General features: G+C 37.9%; 1 protein-coding gene across 1 annotated transcript in view; it reads right to left on the minus strand.

The window, feature by feature from the left end:
• IKZF3 (IKAROS family zinc finger 3) overlaps positions 1 to 23,650 on the minus strand; it is an 89,389-nt gene that overhangs the window by 20,525 nt on the left and 45,214 nt on the right. Inside the window, exons 4-6 of the mRNA XM_082442404.1 lie at positions 8,824 to 9,084; positions 7,708 to 7,875; positions 5,172 to 5,288 (exon numbers count right to left, since the gene is read on the minus strand). Coding sequence (XP_082298530.1) covers positions 5,172 to 5,288; positions 7,708 to 7,875; positions 8,824 to 9,084 — 546 coding nt within the window. The remainder of the gene's footprint in view (positions 1 to 5,171; positions 5,289 to 7,707; positions 7,876 to 8,823; positions 9,085 to 23,650) is intronic.

Consider the following 23,650-nt stretch of genomic DNA (forward strand, 5'->3'; position numbering starts at 1 on the left):
TTTGGTCCTCTGCTTCAACTTTAAGACCCAAATGTCTATTTATACAAATAGTCTAGACTTGTTATCTTGCCACATCACATCTCAGAATGTAAGTGGAGGGAAACAAGTTTGGCAAGATAGTAAGGGAACAAGATAATGGGTTTAAATGACGAAATAGGAAATCCGTTCCTGGGTGGTGTTTGGCAGTTTAGTGTTGCAAGGGGTGGGTGTGGGGAATATGGGACGGTGGCAAGGGACAATTTGCACACTTGGTTCATGAGTGAGCATAGTGGGAGGAGGACTATAATTCGGGGTCAATTCCCCTTCATGTTACTTGCCTACTGGTATATAGTGGATATACCCATTTTCATTAGCAAAATGATTTTAATGACATGTTGAAAAAATAAATAATAAAACTCATACGAAGTCAAAATTACAGAATAGATTACTACCTTTAATCTCTGCAAAAATGTTAATAGTTTGTCTGGGTTTTAGTTAACTGTTTGCATGATGCCATTTCTATTTCAAAGTGATTGCAGATTTAACTGTATAATTCGTTGTGTTTTTGTTTTTGTTCAAAATCCTTCATTAGATCTTGAAGTGTTAAATGGATCTCAAATAAGAGGCATTTCTTCCTGTCTCTTCTATGGTGTGGTCAGTCAGTAACTGATGGAGAGTGGAACAAAGGGGTGTTATTATGCAATAAGAATTGTCTAACAAGAGACTGCTATCAAAGAGCAAGGCAGGTTCTAACAAAAAAGTTACATAAAACTGTTGCCTTTTTGAGCAAGTAGAATGAATACTACTTGTTGAGTTAGTATTGATTTTCTAATAATCTGTTGGGAAAAGAGACGTTTAAAACATTTTAAGCCTTTTCTTTGGACTGCTATTTGGTAAAAATATAAATTTATTCTGAAACTCTCATGCTTGTATTATCTCAACCGCAACAGTGAGAATGAAGATAAAAGGTTTTGACTCCTAGATTCATAAATAAATATAATTATTCAATTAGTTTAAAAATCTTGTTATTACTAGAACTCATTGTCATACAAAAATATGTCCCACTCCAAGTATTCATAATTTGTGTGAAATGAGGCTAAATGAATCTCTATACCAGCTGTTAGTCCCTTTCTGGAATAAGGATCAAGCTAATGAGAAAATGAAATCTGTGATTGTCTATATTCATTCTTCTTTTCATGTATACTCCATTAAGACAGAATTAGAGTATCTTGATGATGTCTGGTATAGAAACTTGGACTGAAGTGACACTATCACATGTATCTCTATTAGACCTTTATATTAACAGATCAAGTACCCGGTCCCTTGCTGGACCGTGAATACTTTAAGGGTAGGGGCTTAACCTTCACTCATCTTTATAAACAGCTCTGACACACAGCCTGGCACATGAGAATCCAACGCATGCTATCTGAACAAAAGAAAATGATTAGCAAGGCCAGAAGTCCTGTTGCCCAACACGACCTTCTTTTGCAGATCGGTCTCCAGTCCAAGGCCTTTTCATTTGTTCTGCTTCCGTAAAGGCCTGCTTCCTGACTGGGGCAGGTTTGTCCCAAGGCTTGGCTCTCACTCTAGGCTGCACTTCAATTTACAATAAGCCCTTGATGCATAAGTGCCACATCCACAGTGCAGCATCATCACTTTAAAAGCTAGGGATGGGGCTTCCCTGGTGGCGCAGTGGTTAAGAATCCACCCGCCAATGCAGGGGACACGGGTTCGAGCCCTGGTCCAGGAAGATCCCACATGCCGTGGAGCAACTAAGCCCATGCGCCACAACTACTGAGCCTGTGCTCTAGAGCCCGTGAGCCACAACTACTAAGCCCACATGCCACAACTACTGAAGGCTGCACACCTAGAGCCCGTGCTCTGCAACAGGAGAAGCCACCGCAATGAGAAGCCCACGCACCGCAACAAGGAGTGGTCCCCACTCGTTGCAACTAGAGAAAGCCCGGGCACAGCAACGAAGACCCAACGCAGCCAAAAACAAATAAATAAAATTAATAAATTTAAAAATAAATAAATAAAATAAAAGCTAGGGAGGTACCACTGGTGACATTATATTGGTCAGGCTCAAAATGGAACACTATGTCCAGACTGGGACTCCCAATTTTAAGAAGGAAACAGAAATGGAAACCACGTAGGGAGCTGTGGCAATAATTAAAGGACTGGCTTGTGTTTGAGTAAACATTCTTTATATTTTGGATTTCACTAAAAATCATGAGAATTATTTGAAATATCAAAGATAGACAGGACATGCAGTATTTATTATATTTGATTAAGCTGTGACTTTATACATTTTCTCACCTGAAACCACCATAACAACATATTTGTTTTTTAAAAAAATCCAAAGTTGCTGACTTAGTTAACCCTTTATTTTTTTGCTGAGACTTAAAGTGTGTTGCATGGATCCATCAAACCAGCCTATGGAACGCAAATTAACTCAGCCTCTGTATTTCATTATTTCCTGAATCACCTTATACCACTGAAGACAGTGAAGACATTTCTTTTGATACTTTTCTAATATGAAATTCCTAAAAAAGGTCATGGGGATGGGAAGTAAGGTGGTAACCTTACTTCAAAATCAGTAATTTTGAACTTCCTGTTCATAGAGGATATTTTACTCAATTTTTTCCCCTACTTCCAGGACAATCAAGACATATATGCATACGTATGTGCCTATTAGTATGTGTGTTACTCTACTTTTGCTAACTAGATAATACATAACCTTTAAAATATATATAGCTAATTAGGCCATTTTTCCAAAAGTGGGAGAAAACCCAAATGTCCGTTAACTGATAAATGGATAGATAAAATGCAGTGAATCCATATAATGGAATATTATTCAGCCATAAAAAGGAATAAAGTACTACCATGTGGAGGAACCCTGAAAACATTATGCTGAGTGAAAGAAGGCAGACATAAAAGGCTACACATTATATGATTCTATTCACATGACATGTTCAGAATAGGCAAATCCACAGAGACAGAAAGTAGATTAATGGTTGCCGGGGGCTGGAGAGAGGGGGAACAGGAGTGACTGCTAATAGGTACAGGGCTTATTTTGGGAGTGACAAAAATGTTATGAAATTAGAGTGGTGATGGTTGCATAACTTTGTGAATATGTTAAAACCTACTGAATTGTACGCTTTAAAAGGGTGAGTTAAATGGTATGTGAATTATGTCCCAATATGTCTTTGAAAATAAAAAAAATAGCTAATCATGAAAACAACAGAAGTTCTAGTGATTTTTAAGTAAGTCACTGAATTTTTGATGAGTCTCAATATCCTCACCTCTAAAATGAACAGGTGATAGGGAGGTTGGGAGGGAGGCACAAGACAGAGGGGATATGGGGATATATGTATACATATAGCTGATTCACTTTGTTATACAGCAGAAATTAACACAACATAGTAAAGCAATTATACTCCAATAAAGATGTCAAAAAATAAAATAAAATAAAATGAACAGGTGGGATTAGATGCTCTCTTTAACCCTTCTTGCTTTAAATATCAATGATTCTATTTGGAATATAATAGATTTTCATAACTTGAGAATTTCTCACAGTAAGAGCTTTGTCTATTGTCTGAAACATGGAACGTCAAGTAAAGATGCCCAGGTATTGCCTGACTAACCTTAAGCATGTTGCTTTACGACGTCAAAACCCAAGTTTTAGGTGCCGTTTTTTTTTTTAAGAGTAAACATTTCTTTTTAGAAATAAGGAGGAAATCCAACTCCTTGATAAAACTAAAGATGCCATCAGGATAAAAAGCAGAAGCAGTGCAAACCAACAGAATTCAGTTGGCCAGCTCCTAACGCCATAAAATAGGCTTTATCTAAAACAAAAGTTTCCTCTCACTCAAAACGGGTACAGTTAAACTACTCATGATTTGCACTCCATTTTTCCTGAGTTTCATATTATTTCTGTCACTTTTTGGTAATCTTTCTGTTTTAGAAAGTTCAAACTATTCAATTGCAACTACTGCTGTCAAACACCAAATCCCACGAGGATTTATACCTACTCTAAATAAGCAACTGGTTCAAGTAAACAAATAAAAATATCAGGCAACCCAAGCTGCAGAACCAGGCTGATGGTCAACTATATGGGTCAAAGGACAACTGCAGAGATGTGACACAAAAAAGTTTCAGGTTATTTCAACTCAAGAATGAAAGGAAATAAAACCACAACTGATACATGGAAAGACATCCAGTGTTTCAACCAATTGTCACTAGGCACGTAATTCAAAACACTGAATAAAATATGAAATTCCCAGAACCAAATACAAGCATCACAATAAATCATATGAGTTGACAAGTACATGATTTGAGGGCCTTGTGCAAAGAAAATCCTTTTGGTTTTAATGGACTCTGCCCTAGCCACCCCTCACACTGCCTCTACCCTCAATCTTTACCATTTCAGTTAATGGCAACTGCATTCTTCATCACATCTCACATCAATCTGTTAAGAAATCCTGTTGGTTCTATCTTTAAACTATACTGTATAGAGTTAAAACACTTTGTACCACCTCTACCATTACCAAGACACAATTTTCTCTTGCTTGAATTATTGCAATGGCCTTCTAACTGGACTCCCCAATTTCTAATCTTGTCCCAAATACAACCTATTCTCAGTAGCAAGTAGAGTGATTTTTTTTTCAAATGAGAAGTCCAATCATGTCACCTCTCTGTTCAAAATCTTCTGAAGATTTTTAATTTCACTCAGAGAAAAAGCCAAGTCGTTACAATGGCCTACAAGGCCTGATAAGATCTGGTTTCCTATTTCCTCTCTGGCCTTGTGTCCCATTACTCACTCTGTTCCAGCCACAAAGGGCTAACTATACTTCTTCAAATTCAAGCCCCAGGGCCTTTGCACTTGCTATTTCCAAGTTATCTGCAGGGCTCTCTCCTCATGCTTTTAAGTCTGTTAAAATGTCAGCTCCTTGATGTTTTTCCTGATTTACCATCAGCCCCCAGTACCTGCTTTATTTTTCTCAATAGCAATTACTACCTTCTACTGTGTAAGGTACTTATTCTCTTTGTTTCTAGTCTGTCTTTCCCTATGAAAATATGAACTCCAGGAGGGCAGGATTTTTTTGTATTTTTGTCTACTATTGTATCCTACCACCTAGAACAGCAGATGCTCACTAAATATGTGCAGAACAGGTGTTGCATGAACTCACCAGTCTCAGCCAGGTCAGTGCTCTGAAGAAATGTACGGCAGCGCTCCTTGTGCTCCTCAAGGGAACTTCTCTGCTTGTAACTCCTTCCGCAAAACTCACATTTATAGGGTTTCTCAACTATAAGGAGAGCACAAGGGGTACTCAGTGACCCTCAGGGGTTATAGAACAAATGGTGTATTGGGGCCCTGTGAAAGCTGTCCACTAGGAATGAGACTGCTGAGAGAAGCCAGAGTATTTGGATACTTGTGCACTTACAACTACTTTTAAATTTAGTAAACTGAAATAAGGTTATGGCCTACAATTGACTATCATGTTAGAGTATTCTTTGAGAGGATAGGGTCCTTTCACAAATGAAAGGATTTGGATTTAATGACTATCATGGAGCATAGTGTTTTGGCTCCCGATCCAATCTTGTTTCTTCAGGAAAAAAATAAAAATAGGAACTTTTTATTTTTCAAGGAGGTCAGTGTGGTTTAAGAATGAAGTAGGAAGGGATCTCATATTCTGTGACATCCAGCTGGCTGTAAGTAAAGAATGCTGCAGTTTGTGGGAGTTAGCCATTCAGTCTTTTCAGAGCATTGACATATTTTGATAAATGTAGCTTGTCCTTGCTCAGTGGCTATAGCAAAGTCTGGGCTCAATCAATAAAAACTGACCTAACCAACTGAGGATAGTTTTTGTTTTCTTTTTTTAAATTTATTTATTTATTTATTTATGGCTGTGTTGCGTCTTCATTGCTGTGCACGGGCTTTCTCTAATTGCGGTGAGCGGGGGCTACTCTTTGTTGTGGTGCGCGGGCTTCTCATTGTGGTGGCTTCTCTTGTTGCGGAGCACAGGCTCTATGCACGCGGGCTTCAGCAGTTGCAGCACGTGGGCTCAGCAGTTGTGGCTCACGGGCTCTAGAGCACAGGCTCAGTAGTTGTGGCGCATGGGCTTAGTTGCTCCGCGGCATGTGGGATCTTCCTGGACCAGGGCTCGAACCCGTGTTCCCTGCATTGGCAGGCGGATTCTCAACCACTGTGCCACCAGGGAAGCCCCTGAGGATAGTTTTGAATAATAGAAATAAGAAGGAATTGCAAAAATGACTTCATCTTAACTTCTAAGATAAAGCAAAAGTTTCCTCAAAAGTTCATCCATACAATTCAGGCCACCTTTAACCTCCTAACTACTCCAAATGAGTTATTTTTTAAATTATGTAAGTAATAACTTCAATTCTGTGTACGGGGCTAGCCTTTCTGGCTTGTCGATAAAATGTACCCCATGAATTTTTCAGTTTTAGGGACTGAGATTTTTTAATTTTCTAATCCTCCTGCTCAGTTTAAAACAGAGCCTTTGGGACTTAAAGCACTAAAAGATCCTTATGGAATCCCAAGTTAAAATAAATGCAGCTCTGTTAGGGCTAAGAATGTTAAGTTTCTGCATAAATTGGGGTCCTCTAGAATCTGTCTTAAAAATGACTATTATTGTTGGATCTTACTTGGAAAAAGCAACAGAAAAGAACTACTCTAATTTTTTGGACCAAACTCAGTCGTAATTCATTACTTTGAACAATGAGCTGTAAAAGAAACCCTTCTTTTGCCATTTATGATCTCTCATGGTGGGTTTCGTTGGGGCTGATTTGTTTAATCCTTAGTCTCTGAATTGTGACTAGTTGTGGGTTTGGGGCTGGGTTTTAGTCAAAGCAGAATGTGGATTGACATAAAAACAAAGCTTTTTTTTTCTTCAATTAAAATTTTGTCAGATAACATCAAGAACATGAGGTCCCAAATTTGAAAATAAACTCAGTTTTATTTTTCTAGGAGGGAACTTCTAAATGTTGAAAAAAATGTATCTTCCGTGGTTAAAATAAGGAGCGAAAACATCAAGACAGAACATAGCTTTTTATGAATTCTTACTGCTGCTCATCTTTTAGAGATTAAAAATAAATAGGCTGATGAAGAAGAAAGTTGGGTTTAAGAGATTTAGCTCATATATACCTAAAACTAATACTATGTTATATGGTCAATTATATCTCAAGGCAAAAAAAAAGAAATTTAGACCAGAATGGCCCAAACTCCCCAATTTAGCCCAGACTAGCCAAAACTAACCCCCAACAATGAGTCATACCCAGTTTACAGTTTTACATAATTTACAAACAGTACATCATTTGCTTTATCCAGACTTTTGAATGAAAAGTATGTGTGTATATTTTTAGGAAAATAATCTTTTAATAAAGTTTACCATAAAAATACTGATGGCTATAATTTTTTTTGCAAAAATTAAAAAAGCATTTTTATAGGGCAGGCTTTTCCTGTCTGACTGTGATGTTCTCTAGGGGTGCAAAGATGGTACGGAGATGATCAACCCCATTGAGCCAGACGGAGAGCAATTAATGCCTTAATGGAAGTGTAATTAGCCCTAGAGGTCTCTGCTGTTGTAACCCTTCAGAACCGGAGTGACAGATTAAAACCTCCATACTCAACTCTTTCTAGTTTCCGCAATGGGCACTAAGGAACACACATTTACTAGATATGGAATGCTCATTGCTCTCACTTACCAGAATGTGTCCTAAGATGACCTGTGAGTGCATCTCTTCTCTGGCATGCGTAGTTGCAGAGGTGACACTTAAAAGGTTTTTCCCCTGTGTGCAGTTTAATGTGGCGGAGGAGGTTACCTTTCTGAGTAAAAGATGCCCCACACTGATTACACTGGAATGGGCGTTCACCTTTAAAAAGGACAAAAAAGAGATTTCTGATCACCCAGCAAGTGGCGAAACATATGCACAGATTAGATGCCTACGGCAAAAGCTCATCTTTTTTTTTTTTTTTTTAAAAGCTCATCTTTTAGATAGTTTCTGTTCATATTGGGATCAGATGGGAGCTGTATTTCAAGGCAAGCCTAAGACTTACTTATGGAATCTTCCCTCCAGAAGAGAAAAAGCACTCACCTAGCAAGGCTACCTGAGGTATCTTGTCTTGGATCAGAGCAAAAAAATAAGATAGCTTTAGAAGTGCTTTCTAGATTTAAGTTTTTACATTACTTAGCATTCCTTTTGAATGTAATCTCAATCTGTAAAAAGAGTCACAGACTGAAGTCCTAATAAAGTATAGAGAGCCAGAAATGTTTTTTTTCTTTAATTCAAGAAATGCTTTTTAAAGTCGTCATATCCCATGTCAGATGAAATCTATTGGGCTCAGTGGGAGTGTTATGTTTGTATGCATTTCTATTGACTACCTTTTTGTTGTCTGAAAATAAATTTTTTTAAATTGTTAATAAAAGCTATGTCCTTTCATCTACCAAATTTGAACCCAATACAATAAGGAGATCTGCTTTTTTAAAAGTTATGCAAAAATATATGAAAGACGCTTAAAAAGCATAGCACACAATTTAACTCCCACTTACTAACTGAAGAAAAATATGTGGCTGACCTAGAACACTGTGCTCTCTACAGTCTTCTTTTATTCATAGCATTTGCACTATGTTTGCCAAATGCACCATGAAGCAGGAATAAAAGTCACTGGGTAGATGGAAATACAGAGAGGGAGAGATACATCAGAATTACAGGAAAAATCAATGAAAGTAATAAAAACTAAGTCCTAAATTCCACCACTTCTTTTCTCACGTGGTTGAATTAGGACAGTTTTCAGAACAATGGATAAAGGAGACTATTTACCAGTATGGCTCCGCTTATGAACCATTAAGACGTTGAAGCTAATGCAGGATAATCCACACACATCGCAGTTCATCTTGCCACTGGTTGGCCTGCTACTATCATACGAGACAACGTGTCTCTCCAGCTTAATGTTTTCATATTCATTATATTCTCTTGAATAGCTGTAAGGAATTTCAGGCTCTTCTGCATTTCCCAAGGGTTCTGGCTTTAAAACATTCTCATCCCCTTCACTGTATTCATCTTTCACTTTCATTGAATCATCTGCAGGGAGGAAAATGCAAGAAATGAACAATGATTGTTTTTGGAGCTATCAAAGCAGCTCAAAGAGCAGAGACCCACAACTGACAATTAAATACCAAATGAAGCTAACAATATTGTACATCCACAAAACAAGAAAATACCATTAGGATGATCACTCATTATTTGAATTCAGAACCATAGTCAGGGGAAAACACAGACACGTGCACGTGCAAGCACATGCGCACACGCACGCGCATGCACACAAAGAGATGACAGCGTTTTAGGCCATCCAGAAAATTAGAGATAATAGATTTTAGCTATGACTGTTCAAAGCGACTATGAAAAAGACATTTTGAGCAATTCTTCTCCAGTACCGGGGGAGAAGAAAGGTTCTCAGATTTAGTACTTTTTTGGTGGCTGCAGTTACAAGGCAAGGTGATGTTCTCCTTGGTTTCAAGAAGAAAATGCTGTTTTAATTCTTCAATTGCATCCAATTTATGCTACTAAGACTGAGAGTTGAATAGTTAACATGTTTTTCTCTGATTTTAAGCCATGCTTTGCCTCTTCCCCTTCCATGTATACGAACTGCTAAAATGAGTCTTATCTCTCTATCTCTCTTGGAACCGATAAAGAGAGAACACTGAATGTAGAGGAAGCTGGCAGTACTAGTGAAATAGTGTTGAGAAAGATAAAAGGAGAAGTAATCCTTTAACATAACCTTCTAAGGACTCATTTTCATTGACACAGGTAAATGAAGCTCAGCCTAAGCAAGGGGAAGGGCACCTATACCCAAGTTAGGGAGGGCTAAACTCAAGGTCCTAGAATTGTAGGACTGGATAGGAGAGGTGGGGCTGGCCAAAGTGAGTTGGCTGATCAGGTTCTATCTCAAAAAGAGTTGCAACACTCTTAAGCTGAAGAACATAAGAAATGAAGAAGGTAAATTTATGTACTGATACTAAGAAAACCTAAATATTTGCCTGATATAATAACAATAAATATTTACAAGGGATTTTTTCATATATATAAAATGCTGCATAAATGCTTACTTTAAAAAAAAATTCATTCTTAGAAACTGGAAATTGTAATGCTCCATGAGGAATCACAAATCAATGGAATTTCAGGGCTGGAAGGGAATTTAGAGATCATGTAATCCAACCCTTGTCTTTCAAGTAAGGAAATCCAGGATCAGAGACGTTTTTGGTGAGTAGTCCAAAGTTACACAGCCAGTTAATAGCAGATTAACTGTGATTAGAACACTGAACTTGGATTTGCCCTCACACTCAGACACATAAAGTCTAATTTGCTCCTTACAATCATATTCCACACTCCCTCATCAATGGCGTAGACTTTAAAAACCAAAACACGCTGAAGAAAAGATATTTTAAAAAACGACATCCCTTCCAAACAACACCAGTAAGTGCAGCTCCTGTTGCCACACAGGAGGAAGTATAACTGCAGCTGTGCCTGGCTTGCTACCTTCCACTCAAGTTTCAATTTTCACTTCTATCAAGGTTACCTTTCATCTATATTAACTGTGTTTGCTTAATAGAGCAAGACAGGGCCTAACCACCAACAGAGGAGCCATTGCTGCAACACTGTTCCACTGCTTCTCACCACGGTTCATGGTTCACAATCTTTCACTCTGTGATTAGAAGAAATGTAGGGCTGCAGGAAACATCCAACGTGTTTCAAATTTGCCCATCCTATGCATCTGGATTATACATGAATTGATATCCGTTTTCTACGGGAAATGGATGAGAAGGGAAGGGAGAGAGATTCATTCCCTTCTTTCTCTGGACGCATCTTGCCTGCTTTCAGATGGAATTTGTTTTCTTAAGTGGTTTTTGCTTTTTAAATTTTTTTTTTTTTTTGAAGAGAAGGATGCACCTGAGGCTTGTACCCTCCTCCCTTCCTCCATCACTCCAGCTGCGGGTGATATCCCACCAAAGCTTGAATGCTCTTTAGTTTGCATGTAGGCGTTTAAAAGAAACTCAACGGAAAACTTCAGCTACTGAGAACCAAAAACAGCATATAGAAAGGGCCAGCAGAGAAGGATCCTTTTCATTTTCGTTGTAAATGTTAATATGAACAGACTCAGGCCATTCTGTGGTCAGTGACAATTAAAAACTAGTAAGATCAATGTTTCGGGTCTTTCTGAAAACACAAGGCATGAGAGGGTTGCTCCTTCTCTCAGGATTTTGGCTTTAATGGGCTTGACCTAGAACTCAATGCTACCCCGACCTGGCTCAAAACAAATTCTTGGCTTTTGTCATTTAGGACTTAGCCATAGAACAAGGAAGACAGTATTTGAGGCCCAGGGCTCTAAGGGAACGCATACAGACGCATGGACAGGGCATTAAGGAAGTCCCCTTGGACTAAGTGGACCAAAAGAGCTCCTGGTATAGTTATTGGTTTGCCCTTGGAGTCCTACCAGTTTTAGATAAAAGACCTGGATGTCCTCTCTGCATGGTTACTGGGGATCAACAATTCATTATGGTTTACCATGTGAAAATAAACAGAGCTGAATATTAGAATACATTAGTATCTAAGATACAAAAGGGATTCCTGAGAGATTATTGGGCTGAGCACCCAGTCTCCAAATATAGTCCACCAAAACTACCAGAAACGACACTTGTCTGCTCTAAGGACTAAGAGATTCATTCCCTTCCTTGGGAGGAAAATTTATTGGAGCAGAGGAAAGGTGGGGGCATTCGACTTAGTATCCCTTGAAAACATTAATAAACATATCTACAATCAAACTTGTCATCTTTGAACCCAAAATTGCTGCTAACTTATGATGTCTTTATAGTCACACATGGCATCTTCCTTCTTCCATTCTCCAGGTCTTGAAACTGGAATCCTTTTCTGTCCAATCTCCACATCAAGTCAGTCTCCAAGTCCTATAGATTCTATGTCCTCAGGTTCTCTAGATGCCAACTCCTCTTTTCTATTCCCTTTGCAATTTAGTTTAGCCTCTCATCCCATCATACCTAAACTCATCCTCTCTCAACATTCCTTTCTAGATAGATTTCATACAAAAGTAATCTGTGCTTACTGTCTCTACGATCTCAAAACTGATATAAAATTCCCTGTAATCTGGCTTCTGCCTCCATAATTCACTGAATCTGCTCCCTTGAAGATCATCAATAAACTCCTGATTCTTAAATCTAATGGCCTTTTGTGTGCCATTCTCCCCAACATCTCTGTAGCCCTTGATACTGTTGACCTCCACTGCTTGTTCTTCTGTATTCCTACTTCTTCAATGAAACTGTACCTTCTTTCCTCACCTTTCTGATTGCTTCTTTCTAGCTCTTCCCCCTGCTCTGCCTCCCAAATACTGTCCTTAACCCCCTTTTTCTTTCTTCTACACCCCCTCCCCTATGGCAATTTCATCCACTCTTAAGGCTTCAACTGGCATTTTACATGATTAATCACCAAATATGTATCTCCAGGTGTAATCTCTCTCCCCTTCTTCAGTCCTCTGTTCCCAAAGGCCTCCTAGGTATCTTCATAGTTATTCAGGTTAGAATCTTTACAGTCATCTTTCCTTCCTCTTGTTTGCACCCCAGGTTTAATCACCCATTGGTTTTATTTTTGTACCCTCTCTCCAATCTGCTTCTCCTCCCCACTATTTTACACACTCATTATCCCAAATCTCAGACCCTGATTGCTCTCCCATTGTGGTAGCCTCTACATTGTTCTCCCTGAATCCTTTCTCTTTCCTTTCCAGCTCGTGCTATACTCTGCCACCAGATGGTTCTTGTAAACTGTAGCTCTGGTCATATCATGACCTTGTCCAAATTCTCCAATATTCTCTGCTGCCAACAAAATAAAATCCAAACTCAGAAACAAAGAATTTAAAAGACCTTTCAATATCTGGCCCCAACAATTTTTGTAATGTTGATTCTGAATACTCAGATATCTTTAACCAAACTAAACAACTTTTGAGTATCCTTCCTTTTATTATTTCCATTGCCCAAAACGTCTTTCCCCAACATTACCACAGGTCCAAATCCTACACATCTTTTAAGGCAAAACTAATATGCCATTTCCCCCTACTATGCCTTCCCTGATCCCCCCGGCTGCAAAATAATCTGTTCCTTTGTTCTCTGTGTTACTTGTAAACTCACCTCATCTCCCATATGGACATGTAAGCTATCTGAGGTCAGAAGCTACACAGGTTTGTTTTTTGTTTTGTTTTTAACTCAGTTTCCCCTATGACACTGCTTCACCTGTATCTGTAAGACGAGAGGTTGTGGGGTTTTAAAATAGAAATTTTGGGGGTCCCAAAATTGGGGGTGTGGGGGCTGGAAACATGCATTAAAAATGTTTTCTACTCAAAATGGATTAAAGACCTAAATGTAAGGCCAGACACTATAAAACTCTTAGAGGAAAACATAGGCAGAACACTCTATGACATAAATCACAGCAAGATCCTTTTTGATCCACCTCCTAGAGAAATGGAAATAAAAACAAAAACGAACAAACGGGACCTAATGAAACTTAGAAGCTTTTGCACAGCAAAGGAAACCATAAAGAAGTCAAAAAGACAACCCTTAGAATGGGAGAAAATATTTGCAAATGAAGCAACTGACAAAGGATTAATCTCCAAAATTTACAAGCAGCTCATGCAGCTCAATATCAAAAAAACAAACAATTAAAAAATGGGCAGAAGACTTAAATAGACATTTCTCCAAAGAAGATATACAGATTGCCAACAAACACATGAAAGGATGCTCAACATCACTAATCATTAGAGAAATGCAAATCAAAACTACAATAAGGTATCACCTCACACCAGTCAGAATGGCCATCATCAAAAAATCTACAAACAATAAATGCTGGAGAGGGTGTGGAGAAAAGGGAACCCTCTTGCACTGTTGGTGGGAATGTAAATTGATACAGCCACTATGGAGAACAGTATGGAGGTTCCTTAAAAAACTAAAAATAGAACTACCATATGACCCAGCAATCCCACTACTGGGCATATACCCTGAGAAAACCATAATTCAAAAAGAGTCATGTACCACAACGTTCATTGCAGCTCTATTTACAATAGCCAGGACATGGAAGAAACCTAAGTGTCCATCGACAGATGAATGGATAAAGATGTGGCACATATATACAATGGAATATTACTCAGCCATGAAAAGAAACGAAATTGAGTTATTTGTAGTGAGGTGGATGGACCTAGAGTCTGTCATACAGAGTGAAGTAAGTCAGAAAGATAAAGAGAAAAACAAATACCGTATGCTAACACATGTATATGGAATCTACAAAAAAAAAAAAAAAAAAAAGGTTCTGAAGAACCTAGGGGCAGGACAGGAATAAAGACGCAGACATAGAGAATGGACTTGAGGACACGGGGAGGGGGAAGGGTAAGCTGAGACGAAGTGAGAGAGTGGCACGGACTTATATATACTACCAAATGTAAAACAGATAGCTAGTGGGAAGCAGCCGCATAGCACAGGGAGATCAGCTTGGTGCTTTGTGACCACCTAGAGGGGTGGGATAGGGAGGGTGGGAGGGAGAAGCTAGAGGGAGGAGATATGGGGATATATGTATATGTATAGCTGATTCACTTTGTTATAAAGCAGAAACTAACACACCATTGTAAAGCAATTATACTCCAATAAAGATGTTAAAATATATATATGTTTTCTAGGCAAATCTTATGCATGAGAACCGCTGCTCTAGAATCTGACACAGTGCTCTGCATAAAGTACATACACAATAAATACTTAATACATGAATATACCACTACATTAACTTCCTAACTGGTCCACGGTATATGTGACCTCTCTTTTAGATTATATCCTATTGCCAGATTAATCATCCTGTAGTACTAAAACTCTTGTTCAGAAACTTTCAAGGATTTCATTTTGTTTACAGAATAAAGTCCAAACTCCTTAGTGAGACATTCAAGGACCTGTCTGGAACCTGCCCCAAGCCGACCTGATCATCTCATTTCTCACTAGACTCCTTGAATCATCCTTCTCTCTAGACTAGAACCTTGCTACTCAAAGTGAGGTCCTTGAATCAGCAGTTCCAGCATCCCCCGGGAGCTTGTTAGGAATGCAGACTCTCAGGCCTCACCCTAGACTTACTGGATCAGATTTTGCATTTCAACAAATCCTCAAGGATTCTTATACACATTAAAGTTTGAGAAGCACAGCAGCCATCTCACTAACTGCAGTTTTCCAAACCTCTTCTCCAGTCTTTCCTTTACCTAAAATGCCCTTCCCCACATCAACATTCTATTCAAACTTCCAGATGCTGTTTAAATGCCATTTCTTCCATGAAGTCTTCCTAGATACCTTAAACTAGCAAAAAATTCTCCTGTTTCTGTCTTCATAAACATTACATGTAAAACCAATAATATTGTTCCACAGATTTACATTATACATTCAGAGATGTTTATCTTCATTTTTCCTCGATTTTTCAGTTGTCAGTGACTGGCAACACCTGAACTGTTAATAAAGGCAGAAAGTCTTAAAGATCTGGCAAGAAATACTTGAATATACTTGAGGAGAGGCCCCCACAGCATCCTGAAGTCTTCTGTACAGTGAACAGACCTTTTGTAATGTGAATAATCTCCCATTTCAGTTTTGTAAATTCCAGTCTCTTATTATATATATTAGGTTTCTTAGACACATGGCTTAAATTGCCACTTAAAAGACTATCAAGAATCTTCATAGGCACTAGCGATATTTTATTTCTTAAGCCAGGTGGTGGGTCCATGGATGCTTGTTTTGTTATTATTCTTTATACATGTAATTATATTTGCCTTTTTTATGTATGATATACTTCATAATAAAAAATGTTAAAGGCTTCCTGAGTAAATTTTTTATAACTGAGCTTGTGGAGAAAAGAACATACCAAATCACAAATTGCTGATAAAGGTAATTGCTAAACATTCCCAGAGGGGGCAAAAGATGTCTAAATTGAATCTAACCCATAGAAAATTAGATTAAGCTGAACTTCTTTCTAAAGGAGCTACTCTGGGGTACAATTGCTCCCATCTTTGTCTATGTTCTGGAGGCCTCTTAGGAAGATGACACACACTAACACACACACACACCCCAGAGAGAATTTTGTAGGCTGAAAAGAACAAAGGCTTGGCTCACCGGGGCTGAGGCACATGGTCTCATTTCCTGGGGTGATGGTTATCACATGAAAGGTTTGCACTCCAGAGTAGACATTTTTGGTTTCACCTGAGACATTGCAAAAACAATGGGTCTTGGAAAGGATCCAACAGCTAAATCCTTCAGGGGCAATAGCAGTCTCAGCCAACTGTGCCTCAGTTTGTTTTACAAGCACATAAAATGCTCAGTTGGAGAGAAGAACCTATCAAAGATGGCAGACAGAACAGGCAACTTGGGTGTCTCGGATAACATGTTTTTAGTATGAACTTCCCAGTGTAAAAAGCAGGTTCTGAATTTCCACTCTGAACTACGAGATCTCAGAATCCAATTTAAATCGGGACAAAGTCTGGAGTAATAGCTTCAAGTTTGCCAAAGATACTGTGAGAAGGGACAAAACCAGATAGTGACTGTTAGACAGGGAAGACACAAAAGGGTGATGTTGTTTAAGTGTTTTACAAGGATTGGGGGTCATAACCATGAAATCCTCAGCACATGCAAAAGTCAACTGGATAACAAAGAAGCTTAATCATCTTAATGTGGCATTTTAATGATGCCACTGATTTGCTATGCCAATTCAGAGATAATGAGGCCCTAATGCTACAGATGTTCAGCCAAGCTAAAAGAAAGGGTGGGGGAATGGGCTTTTCTAGCATGTCATTTTCTAACTAACCAATTAAACAAATTGTGAAAGCATCTAAATAGTTTACCAGGTTTTGACAGCTGTTAATAGGATTTAGAAGCTTGAAGCACTAAAGAGCAAAATGGGAGATATATGTTTTGTAGGTATTTAGTCTACAGAGTTTGTTGCTATCACCCAATATAGCACAGACAGATTAACTAGAACAGTTTTCCTTATAAAATTAATGTCTGTACTCCTTTCCCACAATGGCTTCTTTGTATTATGAACAAGAACACTGAAATTATGGGTCATTTTCATTTTCTAATTTACATTTTTCTGTGTAAAGTGAGAAGGGAGAAAAACCAACGATATTTTGAGAACTAAAGAATATGAAGTTTTAGTATTTTCTAATCAGTAAAATTATAAAGCTTCAATGAAAACAAAACTTTTGGTCATTGATTTATAGTATCCATTATGTTTTCATTTTTCTCTTCTTTTAAAATTTAAAATGATAGACATCTAGTAACTTTAAAACAACTATTTTAAAATTAGGAAAAAATTGGAAAATGTGAATCAGACTAATAAGAGATAAAATATTGATATCTCAATAGCGATGAAATAAGAGGTAGCAGTTTGGACAATATTTGATTTGGTTTAAGTTCTCATTAAAACGTATTCTTATCAGACTTTTAAACTTGCCCTTAAAGAAGCTAAACTGGTAATCAGTAAATCATGTCACTTCAAATTCAAGAGCATTAGCATGAAAACATGAAGAAAGTTTCAGCTGCAAAGGAACCAACCTCAATTTTACTGACATTAATCTTTGTCTTATTATCTGACTATCAAATAGCTCATTCATTGCCATAACAGTAAAAATAATTTTGCTTAATAATTTCAGTGCCACTCTTTGCTTCTCCATTAGAACAAGAGGAGATTTATTACTTTTAACAACAGGAATACACTACATATCAGCAGTAGGTACGGTTACAGCTGATCAGATGGGCTAAGCTCTTCAGCTACCATCAGGCCAGGTGAATTCTTTGAGTTGTGAGGATTGAAAAACATGATGCGTGGAAGTTCCTTCTAAACTATAAAAAAGTATACAAGTATATTTTTTCATTTCTGTCCATTATACCTATGAATTTTTCTATTGATCAACCTGTGTATTTATTATTTTATATTTATATTTCTGAGAAAGAACTGTTATCCATTGAAAAATATTGCTTGAAAATACGTTTAAAGAGGTTAAGGTTTTAGATGTTGCCTAAACACACATAGAGATAGACTAAAATATGTACCTGGTAGATATTTCATTTATAAATCCAGAAGAAAAAACTTTCTTCTCATTCATAATTTTCTTGTATAGAATATTCACTCTATCTTTCTCTTAACAGAGTTCAATTTAAAAAATTTAAGGCATAGCGCTTCCCTGGTGGCACAGTGGTTAAGAATCCGCCTGCCAATGCAGGGGACATGGGTTCGATCCCTGGTCCGGGAAGATCCCACATGCCGCGGAGCAACTAAGCCTGTGCACCACAACTACTGAGCCCGTGAGCCACAACTACTGAAGCCCGCGCACCTAGAGCCCGTGCTCTGCAACAAGCCACCGCAATGAGAAGCCCACGCGCCGCAACGAAGAGTAGCCCCCATTCGCCTCAACTAGAGAGAAAGCCTGCAGGCAGCAACGAAGACCCAATGCAGCCAAAAAATAAATAAATAAATTTAAAAAAAAATTTCAGGCATATTAAAACATAATTCTTAGAAAAATACAAAAATTGTCATCCAAATACAATTAAATTGGTTGAAAACATTCTGACTGTCACAACACCAAACTCAGGATCATGCGTAAGGGAAGGAATGAAAATGTCTTCTATATATATGCAGAGCATAAGTAGTTCTTGGTATACATAGTACACGTATGTGTTATGCTATCTGTACGACAGTAACATGTTTATTTCCCATATAGATCAGAAGCATCATCAAGGCAGGGGCCAGAACCTAGAACTTTTGTGTTCCCTAGAACCTTTCAGAGGGCCCACTTATCGTAGGTATTGAATGAATAAATGAATGAATGAATGAACTCCTTGGGCAGCCTGAACCAATTCAATGATAACAAGAAGGCCAGCCAAGGAAGAAGTCAGTCAATTTGCTGTATCACGCCCCAACTTGTCTACAACAGTCTGAAGATGAGGTGTAGTATGCAGAGTTTCTCCTCATGATACATTAGAGAAAGTCCCAAGCCCTACAGTGATGATCAGTTTTCCAGATGATTTCTTTGCCTGGTGTGGTCTGGCTTCAGCCCCTCCTGCTCTGCTACTTTAGAACAGGATGCCACTGACCAGTCCCTGCTTCTTGAACCTCTTCCCTCACTCTATTCATTCCTGGTTCTATTCCTACCTAATTTATTTTCCATGTTTACTCCTCTTTCTCTGTCTCCTAGGTATGAATGGTCTAGAGGGGTCTGTTTCTTGAACCTTTTGTTTTTTCACTTTACATATTCTCCTGATCCAACTTTTTGTTGCTAATGACTCCCAAATCTTTATTTCCAGCCAGTCCTCCCTGCTGAGCCCAACAGATACTTCCAATCACCTCTTGGATTTCTTATACTTGTTTCATACTCAACCTAGCTCATTGTTTCTCTCTTCTGTACTTCCTTTCCACATCTGCTCCCCCTATGGTAGTCCCCATTTTCTTCTCTGTGTAGCCGCTCCTCGATGTCAATGTCTGTATATCATTCCACTAGTGCCCTTAATATTTAGCACTCTGCTGGGCACATAGTTCAGCGACTGCTTACCAAATGAACAGAAGGAAGGAAAGAAAGAAGGCAAGGAGGAAGGAAGGAGTAAACAATTATTCTTTGCTTCAAGTACAAAATTAAGGTTGGAGATGTTTCTAAAATATTGCACAGGTTGTAATTTTGCCTAAGCCTAGCATCTTAGGCCACAGCAGAAGAAAATAATAAATTGTATTTCTAACTTAAAGTATACCAACCAGACCCAAAGGGTATAAAGGATTCTTGGAAGAGAGAAAAATGAATATAAGGCTTAAGAATTAGAAGATTCTTGCTCTTTTAAACATTAAATTAATTAAAACAAAATATGTACAAAATAATATAAAATTTACCATCTGCTATATATTCTTTGGACTTTTCTTCTTCTCTGCTTCCTCCATTCCCCTCTCTCTGTTTTTCAAATAATGGAATTAGAGCACTAAGAAACAATGGAAGGAACTCAGCACTGACTTGTCCTAGGTGAATGTACAACGTTAAAAGCACATAAGGGAATAGGCTATCTTGTCACTGGAACATGCTCGTCCCTGGGGGTAAAGTATAACTGCTTAACAGCTGCCCAGTGACACACGTCAAGGCTGTAAGCAAAACTGCATCCTAGCTCCACCAGAAACTGTGGAGGGAATATTGTCTGGCAGAATGAAACGAGGATGGAATCTAGCCAACAAACTGCAGCACATGCCCCTTTCTATTTGAAAAGGCAACTTCCAATGATCACAAATAGAGGTTTCTAATAACAGTATTCAAATAGCACCAGAATGGGTACTAATAATTATAAGGAAGGGACAATATCATACTTCACTCTTATTTTGCCCACAGAAAATAGGTTTGAATGTCTTTTTTTAAAAAAGTTCTGATGAAAGAGCATGAACTTTGGAGTATAAGACAGAATCTAGGTTCAAGCTGTGCTAACTAGTTGTGTGATCTCAGCAAGTCACTTGACTTCTGTGAATTTTCTTATTTGTGCAACAGTGATAACATCTACGCCTAACAAGGTTGTTACTGTAATTAAATTAGGCAAAATAATGTATATAAAGGCCTAACATATTAGCTGAGGCATAATATCTTTGTGACCTTGGAATCTAGATTCGATACCAAAAGCATGATTCATAAATGAAAATTTCTTACAACTCAATAATGAGACAAATAACCTAAACTGAAAATGTTAAAAAGATTTGAATTGACATTTCACCAAAGAAATTAAGCAAATGAACAATAGGCAAAGATATTCAACATCATTAGTTATTAGAGAAATGTAAATTAAAACCACAATGAGATACCTCTTCACACCCACTAGAATGGCTATCAGCAAAAAGACAGACAATAATGAGTGTTGGCGAGTATGTGGAAAAAATGGAACTCTACCTAATACATTGCTGGTGGAAATGAAAAATGGTACAGTCATTTGGAAAAAAAGTTTGGCAATATAGTAGGCAGCCTTCTGAAATGGCTCCCAATAACCCCTGACTCCTAGTATTCATATCCTTGTGTAATCTCCCCTTGCATGTGGGTTGGACCTAGGTGATTTGCTTCTAATTAAAAGAACATGGCAAAAGTGATGGGAAATCACTTCTGTTATTATACTATAAAAGAATATGACTTCCATCTTGTTCTCATTCTCTCGCGTGCACGCTCATGCTTCTCATGAGTTTCTCTGATGAAGTAAGCTAGACAGTTCACATGGCAAGGAACTGAAGGCAGTTTCTGGCCAAACTACTGTGAGGAAATGAGGCCCTCAGTCTAAAAACCTTCAAGGAACTGAATTCTGACAAGCACATGAGTGAATTTGGTAGTTGATCCTCCCCTACTAAGGCCTTCAGATGAAACCACAGTCTGGGTCAATACCTTGATTGCAGCCTATGAGAGACTCTGAAGCAGAGGACCAAGATAAGCTGTGCCTCTGTTCTTGAGATAATAGCTTTGTAATGTTTTAAGCTGCTATGTTTTGGGATAATTTGTTATATTGCAATCAATAACTAATATAGACTGTTTCTTATAAAATTAAACATAAATTTACCATACAACCCAGGAATCCCACTCTTAGGCATCTACCCAAAAGAAATGAAAACCTATGTCCACACAAAGATTTGTACACAAATGCTCATAGCAGGATTATTCATAAAAGCCCAAAAAAATGGAAACAATCAGAACATCCATCAATTGGTGAACTAAAAAACAAAATGTACTTTATCAATACAATAGAATACTATTCAGAAATAAAGAGGAACAAAGTAATGGTACATGCAACAATACAGATAAACTTAAACAAAAACATTATGCTAAGTAAAAGAAGCCAGAGCAAAAGAGTACATATTGTATTACTCCTTTTATATGAGATGTCCAGAAATGGTAAGTCTATAGAGACAAAAATCAAATTAGTGGTTGCCTGGTGCTGGGAGTAATAATGGGGATTGACTACAAACAGGTACAAGGAATTTTCTTAGGGTGACCGAAATGTTCTAAAACATGGTGCTAGTTGCCCAACTCTGTAAATTTACGAAAAATCGTTGAATTGGACACTTAAAGGTATGTAAATTATAACCACACTAAAGCTGTTTTTTTTTTTAAAGAACACTATAAGGATTAAAAAAAAAAAAACCCCAACAACTGATAGCCAGCTATACTGATACTGACTGTCTCAAGAGGGGAGAGTTTAACAGCTCATTCACCAACTATTACAAGAAGCATCGTGACAAGTGTAGCTTTTGAGCTATGATTAAACTCATATGACAAATCCTCATACGACTATCTTTAACTCCTTTTGTTCTTATGCAACTAATTCCATGCCCTTTTCAAAGAATTTAATACATTTTTTGTTAAAAACACAAGTTGTATCTGCTACTTGGCAGTAGGAAAGAGGCTAAAACAATCAATGTAAGAGTTGGCCTCACAGGACATCTCCTATAGTACTTAATTATTTTATTATCCACTTCTGAGAATACCTAAGTAACTACTGATTTTTGCTCTCTTTCTAAATTGTACTAAAATCCACAAAGATCCAGATTTTCTAATTGTATTAGTTCTTTGTCACATTTTGTGCGTTTATGTCTTTTTATGTGTTTTTATGTCTCACTTTCTACTCTGTTAATGGTTTAGTGTGCTTTACTAGGCTATGACTATTACTTAATTAATGAGCACTGTCCCTGACCTACAAGTTAGCAGTGGTACAAAGCACATGGGGAAGCTCTCTGAGGGTTCACTCAAGAATGGGAGAGTTTAGTTCTCCCATAAGAAAAGAAGAAAATAAAGAGTTATCTTTTCTATATAGTCTAAGAGAGAGAACTAGTATAACCTGAAGGACCAGAACAGGAAAATCAAGTTAATGGTGAGTAAGAGTTCATGCAAAAACGCCAGAAATAGTTCTGGGCTCCAAGCAATGAAAAAAGGTAATAAAGGTACATTAAAGTGGGTGAGAAGTATGGCCAGAAGCCTAGAGTGACTTAAGAGAAGCTAATAAAGAGCCTTTCCTATTTTCTCTAGGGCTGCTATGAACTTCTTTGAGGAGTAACAAAGGGTAACAAAGGCATGACTGGGATTTCTGCTTCTGCAGACGCAGGTGCAGAAAAGGCTGGTTCTAACAAATCCTGTCAACGTTCTTAATGCCACCAGACTGACTAATATAGTGAACTATCTACTGCGATCCCATTTTTACTTATTCAGTTGACATAATTAACAAATCTATTAAAGGTAAGGTTGCAAATTATTTTTAATTATTAGAACATGGGTTTCCATATGTTCCTGTTTAGACAGCATCACTCACTGAAGAATATAGTTTTCAAGACTGTCATTTCTGCAACCTCGAATCTAGATCCAAATGCAGTCGGTTAAAAAGCAGATTTCAACCAGGCAGCTGAATGAGAAAACATCTGGACCTACCAGTCAGAATGAGAAAGGTCACATGTTAAATCCAGATAATCTCGTTTATTGGTGTTTGAAGGTTATACGCCAAGGGCTGGATTACCAGAGTCCTCCTTTAGGCCTGGCTCTGACATCTTCATTCATCTGCTCTGTGTGTGACACTTTAAAATCCAAAGC

The sequence above is a fragment of the Balaenoptera physalus genome (genome assembly GCF_965194825.1).
Source record: "Balaenoptera physalus genome assembly, chromosome: 20".
In the NCBI taxonomy this organism is placed as follows: Eukaryota; Metazoa; Chordata; class Mammalia; order Artiodactyla; family Balaenopteridae; genus Balaenoptera; species Balaenoptera physalus.